This window comes from Podarcis liolepis (genome assembly GCF_965112155.1).
Source record: "Podarcis liolepis genome assembly, chromosome: 12".
Lineage (NCBI taxonomy): Eukaryota > Metazoa > Chordata > Lepidosauria > Squamata > Lacertidae > Podarcis > Podarcis liolepis.
This window is the reverse complement of record NC_139563.1, coordinates 45,325,758-45,337,041: the sequence shown is the minus strand read 5'-3', so window position 1 is coordinate 45,337,041 and position 11,284 is coordinate 45,325,758. Positions and strand designations below refer to the sequence as shown.

General features: G+C 41.2%; 1 protein-coding gene across 6 annotated transcripts in view; it reads right to left on the bottom strand.

The window, feature by feature from the left end:
- Positions 1-11,284, bottom strand: part of ANO10 (anoctamin 10) — a 100,507-nt gene that overhangs the window by 10,081 nt on the left and 79,142 nt on the right. For 3 of the 6 annotated variants that reach the window (XM_083468184.1, XM_083468185.1, XM_083468186.1), the window contains exon 13: positions 7,289-8,074. In XM_083468184.1, the coding sequence (XP_083324310.1) occupies positions 8,030-8,074 (45 nt within the window). In that variant the 3' untranslated portion in view covers positions 7,289-8,029. Of the gene's footprint in view, positions 1-6,698; positions 6,847-7,288; positions 8,075-11,284 lie in introns of those variants that run through there. The other 3 variants (XR_014517674.1, XR_014517675.1, XR_014517676.1) reach the window with 2 other exon arrangements.

Here is an 11,284-nt window from a genome sequence, read left to right as displayed (position 1 = left end):
GAGTGTTAGTCATTGTGTTTTGTAACTTGAAAAAAAAGTTTTGATGAGACTACTGGAAGGAGAAAATCTGTACGGGTGTGTTTGTGGACTCTCGCTCCCCTTAAAAAAAAGGCTCCAAAGCCCATATTTTAAAATGCAAAAATTTGGGGGAGGTACTAATTGGATGACTATACTCCGTATACTACCTTCCTTGGAAACAGGGTATGACAGCATTGAATTTGCTAGCAATTCACCCAAGGCTCCAGAAGATAGGACTTCACATTTGTTTAGGACGAATGCCACAAAAAATGAAACAAAAACATAAGATTTATTCATCCTTTAAGGTTGGAAATGAAAATTCTTTATAGAAATGGAATAGCAGGAATTAAAAATTTAACTTTTTAAACTCAATCATTCATAAGACAAGCCTGAAGAAAACAGAGCTAATGGACAATATAAAATACTCAACTTTATCTGACTTGGTCAGGTTGTGGGGGCTCTTAGACAGACGTGGTCAGAAGAGCAACAAATTTGACATCCTGAGATGTCTGCAAGTCCCATCTCTTCCACACACACCCCCGTCCTTATATTTGAAAATAAAAGGGCTGGGTATCATGGATTAATCAAAGTTTCTTTGATCACAACCTTTTTGAAACCACCTGCCAGTCCAGAGTTAACAGAAACAAATTTACTTTATTAGGAAAGAGCTTGGAAGGATGCTAAGTAGTCTGTTAGCTGCCTCAAACCATACTGCAATTTTCCGCTTTGGGCTTGCAATCCAGATTTGACTACAGTCCAAAACTACTCTCTGCATACGGGTGAGAACTGCACACAAAGTTTGCGTCTCTCTCTCTCTCTCTCTGCTTCCCTGCCCCTGGGTCAAGTCATCTGAAATGGCTTAGAATAAAATATTCAGCGCAGCTTCACCAGCTGAAGAGATGCTGCTTTAAAATGCTTTTTCATAAAATGGCCTCTGGTAAAGGGCGCTTTCCAGGAAAAACTCCCATGAAAGCTCTAGAATCGTAATTTCTGTCAGTCCCCTTGAAAATTCTATGTGCAGATGAACATTGGGGCAAAATAGTTGATATGAATCAGTTCATTAATCCAGTCAACAGACCTCACACACAAACACACAAAATTGCATTCTACAAAGCACAATACAATTTAATCAAACAATCTATTAGTAATTTGGTATCCTGGCTACTATAACTCTGAATGTTATTTTTCACCACCTTTGAATATAAAGTTTATGACACAAACTAGCTAAATTCGTGTTGAGAGTGATGAAGCTACCAGTGAAAATCAATGTCATGTTTTCCTGGCTGCTAACAGAGATATTTGATGAATTTGTATTCTGTTTCTGTATGGTGTATAATATTTTAATGTGAAGTCTGTGGGCTTAATCAATAAATTGACAGCTAATATGAATATATCTTATATTCTGCAAGCATGGATATGCTTCTGGCTGCTGCTAAAGATACCCCCTCTCCCAATCCTGAGGCTGTTTAAAATGCATGAATGAACACTCCCCCCCCCCCAAAAAAAACAACCACCTATCAATATTCACTTGCCTTCTATCAGTGCTAGCTACAAGCATGGAGAAGGGTAAAAATGCCATTTTTTCATATATCTCTAGGTCATTGGCTTTTTTACTCTGGTCTCCACTTCCTCTTTTCAATGTGACCCCCCCCCCCAATTGTTTTAATGAATCCAAGTGGCCGATATACATAAATTTGCATGTATATACAGTGGCATCTCGGTTTTCAAACGTCTCTGTTGATGAACATCTCGGTTTTCGAATGCCGTAAACCCGGAAGTAAATGCTTCGGTTTTCGAACGCGCCTCGGAAGTCTAACATGAAACGTGGCTTCTGTTTTGAGGCTTCCATATTGAGTTTTTGAATGATTCGGAACTCAAACAGTCTTCCAGAACAGATTATGTTCAAAAACTGAGGTACCACTGTATATAAAGGACTAACCATTGCTGCTATGGCATTACGATCGCCAGTTCTACCTTGTAACTTGATTACACCAGTGTATGAGAGAGATTACTCATATACGGTTAGGATTCACTGGGAACTTTAAGCTTAAATATCAACAGTTAACTTGTTTTTATACTGCCATCCCAACCATCTCACCTGCCTTGGTTAAAATAACTAAAGCTCCTCGGAAAACAAAAATCCTATCATTGTAGAACATAACAATACAAAGTTTTGCATTAAGTTGGGTTTTAGATGCAAAAGTGAAATATTGCAGATTAGGCAGGTGGCCTCGGGGAAAGGAAAAGTCAAAAGGGTTTTCCACTGAAGATGGAATGGGGGTGGTGCCTCAAAATTGGGGGCTGCTTCTCTTCTGCACCCTGAAGATAAAACCAACAACTGAAAGTGAGGAGTGTGTGGGGAGGTATGTGTGTATATATAGCATTTATCTCAAAATGCAACTGCTGAAGAAAGGGCCAAAACGTACCAGGATTGCAGAGCTCAGAGGAGCTGGAGGCCAGCCAACCAGAAGAGGCTCTGAGGTGTTCTTGCCTGGAGACACAGCATCCAAAGTCAGGTCCAGTCCTAGGAGCGGGTGAACAGCAATCCATGTGGTCCAATGGTCCAGGGTCAGGGAATCCGATGATCTTGGGGTCAAGACGAGCAGGAAGCAGCAAGATCAGGCCAGAAACTCCAAGCATTGTTGCCAGCGTCTGACTGCTGCTGGAAGCTCTGCTTAAGAAGGCTGAAGCCAGTTGGTTCTCATCAGTGCCTTCTCCTCTGAGTCCTTGAAGGCTGATCAGCTGCAGGTGGAGTCACTCTGCCTTCTCCCCCTTCAGGCTGCTGTTCAGCAGGCAAAGTTGACTCCTGGCCCTTGACACAGGGGAAGGGAGTTTAATCCTTTCCTCTCCTGCTCCTCCCCCTGTTGCAGTCCTCCTGAATTTGTCACGGATAGCCAACATGGTTTTGGCGATCTACAGCTGCCTTCATTCCTGATCCTTGGGTATGCTTACTGAAGCTGATGGGATCAACAACTTCGGCAAGGCACCATGTTGACATTCCTTGTGGTAGGTCCATTATGGTTTTGGGATGAAATCCCATGCTAGCACCCACGAGTTTCTTTTGAATGCAAATAGCTTCAAACTTGTGTTTTCCATCAGGGCTACACAACCGGCAAGGAAAAGGTTAAACTTTCTCTCCGCCTCCCCCGATAATTATCACATTGTTAATTATCATATTAATAATTATCACTCCTGTGACTATCTACATTTTCAAAAACATGAAAGCCACAGAACTAATTGTGCCTGTGTTCAGATTGTAGAAAATGCAACAAATTGTATTTCTGATGAAGTTGAATTTATGTCAAGGTGATTGATCAGGTTCCCGATTTCCTGTCCATGTGCATTTCTGATAATTTCAGCTTGCGTAATATTATCCTAATGTATTTGCTCCTTTGACCTCTGCTTAAGCTTTAAAGTGGGCATATATGGATTTGCGCTGCCCTTACGTATTAACTTCTGCTAAATTTGACCTTGAGTTTTATCCAGCCCCCTCCAGATGTGCAACTCCAAATCGTGCATTGATTGCAAGAAGAAAATACGGTTTATATTAAGTTTTCGTTTGAAAGCACAAATGTAGAGGACATTATAAAGGAGGTTTCTCTTTTCCGCACAGTGTTTCGTGTCTAAATGTAGTATTATTTGCTTGCTATGCACAATTTTACCAGGGAGATAATGCTGACCAGTGATATAGTAGAGGAGGAATGTGAAGGAACCACAAATCTGGGCCTTTTTTTCATCTGCTCTGGCAAGTGAATGAGGTAGAAATGGGGCTTCCAAGTTTTACTGTTTTTTTGTGATGGCAGAGGAAAACAGAATGAGCAAAATAATGACATGGCGGGTCGGCAGTACTTTTCATTGATGGGTTCCTACTTCAAACTACTAGTCTAACGCTCTGTGCTTACATAGCTTGCTGCTTTCACTGGGGGACACTTTTTTCATTTATGTACCAATTACAAGGCTGCCAAAGTATCCCATCATCACCGGGGCTGATGTATTAACTACCAGTCTAGGCAGCTTCTGTTAGTGGAATGGGGAAGGGAAGATGCCCTCTCGCCCTCTGCCTTGGGCAGCAAAAGTCTTCAGTGCTACTTTGCAAGTTGGATTCTTGTCTTTTTACCTAATTAAAGCTAGGAGCTGTATTTCAGCCACCTGCAGATTTGTATCTAAAGCTTAATGGGTTCCCAAGTTGGAGTCCTGCAGCCAGAAGATTTCAGGGAAGTAAGCCCAAGTCTCCCAAGCTAAATCCCTAATTTTACTAACCATTCCACTGCCCCATGTCCGTTTGGTTTTTCCGCAGCCTGCCAGCTGATCCTAATAAATTGGGCAGAATGCTGCATACATATGGCTGATTTTCTCTCTATAATGATGCAACGTAGCTCTCTTGCTCTTTTTAGGAGTGGGGGTGGACACACACTATGGCGGAATGGCCAGGGGGCATGTTCTGCTGAGCTCTTGCCCTTCAAAGTTTACCACAGAACCATGGTTGAGAAAAGTTGCCTGGCTGTAAGGAAGGGCAATTCTCAAATACCATGAAAGGCCACTTCCTGTTCTCTCATGGTTGAAACAAAGAGTTGCAGAGTTGGAAGGTACCCTGAGGGTCATCTAGTCCAACCCCCTGCAATGAAGTAGCACATAGCTGTCCCATATGGGGCTCGAACCTGCAATCTTGCCGTTATCAGGACCATGCTCTAACCAACTGGATGCCTTTGGACTACAATACACTGAATGCTGGAATACAGAATACTGAAATTTATTATTATTATTATTATTATTATTATTATTATTATTATTATTATTAAGTGCAACTGGACCGCATGTTAAACACCCTCTTCAACCGGCTTTATTAGGCTCATTTTAACTAGCAGTACTGGTGCTGGAGGAGACTCTTGAGAGTCCCATGGACTGCAAGAAGATCAGACCTATCCATTCTTAAGGAAATCAGCCCTGAGTGCTCACTGGAAGGACAGATCCTGAACCTGAGGCTCCAATACTTTGGTCACCTCATGAGAAGAGAAGACTCCCTGGAAAAGACCCTGATGTTGGGAAAGATGGAGGACACAAGGAGAAGGGGACGACAGAGGATGAGATGGCTGGACAGTGTTCTCGGAGCTACGAACATGAGTCTGACCAAACTGCGGGAGGCAGTGGAAGACAGGAGTGCCTGGCGTGCTCTGGTCCATGGGGTCACGAAGAGTTGGACACAACTAGGGGGCCACTAGGGGGCGCATTGGAAGATGGCCCACACAAGGTAATTTGGAGGCTATGATGGGGGTAATTAGCCTCCTTACCTCCCCCCAGGATGGTGGGGGGGACTGCCCTTGCCTGCTGTGCCCTACACCACCCCCGAATTTGCCCTCCTGTGGGATTCCGGCACTCCGGGACGCCGTCTCTGATTCGTGCCACTAGCTGCAAGAACTTCAAAAGAAACAATTTGGATGAAACTAATTGCACATTTTTCAAGGAAGAAGGGGGAGTAAAGACTGCTAACAGAAGAGATCTCTGATAAAACAATACAAGAATAAATCATGAGAACATACGCTAAGATACGGTACGGCAAATGACTGATGGGGGAGGGGGAAAAAACCTTCCTTTCTTTCCTTATGTGATTAAATAAGAATCCCCTCCCCTCACGAGTCATAAATGTCGTTTTAAGGACTTAAGCTGTGGATTTAAGACTGTGTGGAGATAAACTTTTGAACCAGAGCATGTTTTAAGAAGAGCGTGGAATGTATAAGAGCTCTGAAATGACGCAGTTAAAAATGCCGTCGCCATATTGGGAAGCTCTGTCGGAGGACTTAAGTCTGAGAGGAGAAACAGAGAAATAGAGCTGCTTTTATATTGTGGGTGAAACTCCTCAGAGGGATTTAAGAGCGACAGATCTGTAATTAATGATGGAAAGAGCGATGTTATCTATGAAGGCGATGATATATGGAAACCATCTCGATTTGAGGATTGGAAGAACGGAAAAATTCACACAGGATTATTATTATTGGTGTTTATCGGCTTAAGGAGACTATTAGAAGAGATCATAAAGAAAAAAGAGAAAATATATGAACAAGATGTGATGTGGAAACAGCAAGATAAGACTGGATAGAATTATGAACTCTGTTTGGACTGATTTGGTCTGATTTGGACATTAATGCAGTAGCAAGAAGATGATCAGAATCCCCCTTTGGATCTTGAAAAATGGGTCCCCCCAACAAAATTTAAAATTCGGCTTTGTAATTCGGAATTTATGTGATGTGATTTAATTTGATGTGATTGGCCGGTTAATAAAAATTATTTTTTTTAAAAAAAAAAGAAGAGTTGGACACAACTAAACGACTAAACAACAACAACAAAACTAGCAGTACAAGTGAGGCAAAGCCTAGAGGTCAACAGAAGTGCCGGAATGGTGGAAGTATGAGCATTTAGTTTGGCTCAGCTGGCAGATAGTTTCATTTAACTACTCTAAAAGTTATAGAAGTGCCTCAGGCTTGCTGGTCATCCTATGTTTGGTCAGAACATCAGATGGCAAAAGCAGGTTTTCTTTCTGGAAAGCAATTGGGCAGAAATACTGGGTTGTGTATTTTTTAAAATATTGTTTATGGCTGCTTTTGTTATGTTGCAGCTATGCATTTGTTTCATGTTGTAAGCCTTCCTGAGAATGGTAAAAAGGAGGCATACAAATAAAATTATGTCTGTAGAAATATTGGTTGCATCTGTCTGTTTAATTAAAGCTGAACATCTGATGAAGGCGCCTAGGTTATTATGGAGGGGCAGACCCCGCTGTGTTCCTGGCTGGAAGTAACAAAAAGTACAACTATAACACCTTGTGGTTCAATGCATCTGCAAAACAAAAGAGGTTGAGCTATCAAAATGATTTCCCAACTGCTGTTTAGTTAGTCCCAGTAAAGAAGCTGTGTGACTACTCCATTGTAAAACAATAAACAAGCCCTGAACCCAGACAATTTACTTCTGTCTGGGTTGTGACCGCAGTGCTAGGAGAAAGTTGGTGTGCATGCTAGACTTTGATCTGATCTGTTAATACCAGATGTTACTATATAATAAGTCCAACAGTCTTAGTAGCTACAGCATTGAACTAGAGTCTTATCTAGACTTCAAAAGGTTTTCCAGAGAAGGAAGTTTCGCCTCTAGGGCAGGCCACACCTACGCACTAGAAAACAATCGCTGGCCTCATGCCATGTCCATGAGAGGATCTTGGGTTAAAAGTTCTCCAAATTGAAAGCCTGAAAGCCACAAAGAAAGATCTTGGTACACACAGGAAAAATTAGATGCACAATGATTAGATATTTTTAATGGCTCTCCTGCTGGTCAGATAAAACCATCGTATAATACAGCCTATATCTCATGACCCGGCAAAATTGAAGTGAACGATGAGCAGAAAGAATATACAAGCAGGGTTAAATTTGTACATCTCAGTGAGGATGCATCACGTTGAGTGAGCTTCGCTGCATGCTGAATTCTTCCCTGCCCAGCTCCTTAAAATTAATAACTTGACAAGGCACAGGTTTTAAGCTTAAAATATTGTAATACTCAGTCTCATACATTTTACAGTACACATTTTTTTTCTTGAAAAAGATCCAAAACCTTGGGCTGGATTGGTCCTATAGGACAGATTTATACATCACATTTTACAGTAAACAAGACTTGGATTAATTCCTTCATAAATGCAGGGAACCATCTAATAAGCCGCTTACAGAAAATAATGATGACTAGATATTCTAGCAGAAGGATGCAATTGCTCAACTGCTTTGGGGGATATGAAGCTGTGCATTAAGTATCGCTGCCTCACATTGGTGCTGTTTAGATGGTAAACCAGAGCTGGCACAGGCAGCGTATGCGGAGGGGGAAAATAAATAATCATATTCTTTCAATGAGACTTTTAGTGGTGAATAAGGATAGGTAATGCTATATTATGGAGTGCTAGAACGTAGTACAAATACCATGCATGTCTTGCTGTTAATTCTCGTGTAGTCTATATCCTTCTGCAGCTGCTCAGTTTAGCATCCTAGTTTGCTTGTTCTTTCAGGGACTCTGCCACCAACTTCATTTGCTGAAAGAAAAAAGAAGGCAGAAAAATAAGGGAAGTTAAGCAAACACAGTGGGCATGAAGGTTTGAATGAACACCATCCAGTTGATCAATTCAAAGTGTTGGTGATGACCTTTAAAACCCTAAACAGCCTCAGTCCTGTATACCTGAAGGAGCGTCTCCACCCCCATCATTCAGCCCGGACACTAAGGTCCAGCTCTGAGGGCCTTCTGGAAGTTCCCTTACCGCGAAAAGTGGGGTTACAGGGAGGTTATTTGCAATGGAGTTAGGAAATGTATGCAACGTTGAGCAGCAAGTAAGGAAGGGAACATCAATGTAGCGGGATGGGAAATCAACTTTTAAATTTGTATTAAATTTGAAATAATTTGATGTTAATTTTTTAAGTTTTTTGAAAAGCAATAAAAATTAATTGGCAAAGAAAGAAAGAAAGAAAGAAAGAAAGAAAGAAAGAAAGAAAGAAAGAGTGCACTGAGTCTGATCTGGGATTTTATATATTCAAAACCAGCACCAAATTATGGGACCACAGAACTGTTTTGTCATGCTTGTTGCTGTAAAGGACAGTTCTGTGCTGTGCTTCTGAAATGGCAAGGAAAGTGATTCGGGCAAACCACTGGACACATTCCGTATATCTTTCAAATGTAAAATATATTCAAAACGACAACACGATGAAGCTACACTTCCAGATCAACTATTAGCAAGTTTATTTCAGTTCCTGTTGCACAATGTTGTGCGATCCCTGTAACAGAAATCTCCAGAGCTGAATGATGGCATTCAAATTCTCCTTTAGGCAGCTTTGCTGCTCCATTTAGTTAGCCTTTAAAAAAGAAGAAGAAGCAGCCACAGCTACATTAATTAATAGTAAAACTATCAGAAGAAGACAGAATACAAAGTACTATTGAATTCATGACCCATCAGACTTGGACTAAATCGTTTATCCTGGAGCAATTTGCTCAAGTTATTGTGCTGCAATTTATGGCAAATGTAGAATCAGAAGAGGTGTTCTGTTCTGCTGTGCTCACTATACGCAGAACAAATCTTGGAAACTGTGTAAAGTGTTTTCTAATTCATCATTTATTAAACAAATGATTGTGAATTTTGTAAATAATTGACTATAAAAATCCTCAAAGCAGATAACAAAAGATAAAGCAGCAAAATCAAGAAAAAATCACATCTATACTTTAAAACATACAAAAGTTAAAATACCAAAACAGATTAACATCACCTCGACCTTCTAAGTGTCTAAATAAGAATGCTTTCAGAGGGCACCAAAAAGAATACAGTGAAGGTGCCAGCTTGATCTCAAAAGGCGGGGAATTCCAAAGTTTAGGCGCTGCCACACTAAACAGAGTTCTTACAAATGCAGAAAAGGTATTTTAAGTGGCATCTGTCGTAGTGCCAATTCTGCCAATCGAAGTGGCCGAATGGGCACACATGTGGTAAAGGTGATATCGTAGGCTATATTGTTATTTTTTGATGGATGAGCAGACCTTTTGTATGGTTTATTCATTCATTCATTCATTCTTTTCAAATTTTTACATTTCATTTGTTTTACAATCAATTTCATAATTTGACTTCCTTCCCCCTCTTTCTGCGGTTCCTTACATTTATTATTTAATATCTTCTGCATATCCAAATTCATTTCACTTGCTCATTTAAATATCTACTGTAAATATATACTCTAACTGCAGGTTATTACAATAATCCTGCTAATGTTTTATCTGTCTGCAATTTATCTGTAAATATTTTATAAAAAGTTTGTTATCTTGATTTCTTATTCTTCCTGTAAGTTGGAAAATGATGTTTATTTTGGTATACTTCCACTTTATTTATATTTGAATTTCTTTCTCCTATTTTTTTTCTAACTGCAAAGTCTTTGATCGGATCCTCAAAACTAATCTTACGTAATGCATCTGCTTATATACAATACTTAGTCGAGATAAGGCATCCTGCCTGCCTTGTTGCAGAGTTGCTCTGTTGGGATTTTTCATATACGTCAGCTGAGAAAATGAATACTCGGCCGAGCCAGTTGTGACCGGTAATGTTAAAAATCCAGCAGCGGGAATTTTCTGCGGTGCTCCCGTCCCCTTGATGCCCCTAAGAATACTGTATGCTCCTTTTGCATATTTTCCCAGCCCTGGTGGTGGCCATCATCCCTTTCTGCAGCGAAGCATTACCCACCCCCTAGACCAGCGGTTCTCAACCTGTGGGTCCCCAGATGTTGTTGGACTACAACTCCCATCACCCCTAGCTAGCAAGGCCAGAGCTCAGGGATGATGGGAGTTGTAGTCCAGCAACATCTGGGGACCCACAGGTTGAGAACCCCTGCTCTAGACCAACCCAGTGAATCCTCTTTGACTAGTTTCTACAAGGCAGGATGGACCAAGATCAAAAAGGCAACGAAAAAGGAAACTGATCCCTGGAGCGCTGAACACTTGGTGCTCCAAGGACCCCTCTCTGACCTGCTTCGCATATGGTGTCAAATTTGATGTGGGCGACTTTGGCCCCAAAGAGCTTTGCAAACATTTCACGGCATGCCACTGAGTGGTCAGATGGGAACACTCTGGCACTGAACGCAACCAGACCTTTGACTGCTCAAAGAGAGCTCCACTTTGAGCTTTGCCGAGAGGATACAGCGGCAGTAAATAAGATAGATCCTTGAGAAAAGCAAAAAAAAAGGGCCAAAGCTGTCCTCCCCTCCCTTTCCCCACCTATCCAAGTAAAACTCTTAAGCATTACACTCTCAAGAGAAGCACTTTCTATGGTAATGAGAAGTGACCTTAAAAATGCTACAATAGAGATGCTAACAAAAAAGGGTAGGGGATCTTCCTTGCAAAATATTTTAAAAGCCTGAGATAAATCACACAAAGGTATAGCACTTGATGAAAACTGTATTCAAAGAATGAATGGGGAAGAAATCTGGTTTACATATCAAAACTAGGAGCCGTTTCTGATATCTGGGGGTGGTGGAGCAGTTAGAGAGTATTGAATTAGGACCGGGAGATGCAGGTTCAGCTGTGCAGCTCCAGATATGAGCCTGGGACCACCATACAGGGGGGTTATGAGGATAAAATGAGGGAGGGGAGACACCGCCTGCATTGCCTTGAGTTCTTTGGCAGATCTAAGTTAGGATCTAAGAGTAAATCCTATATACAAATTGGTTGGCATTCATCGGTCTTGAGACACAATGAAGCGCACCTCCAGGAGTGAAATCAG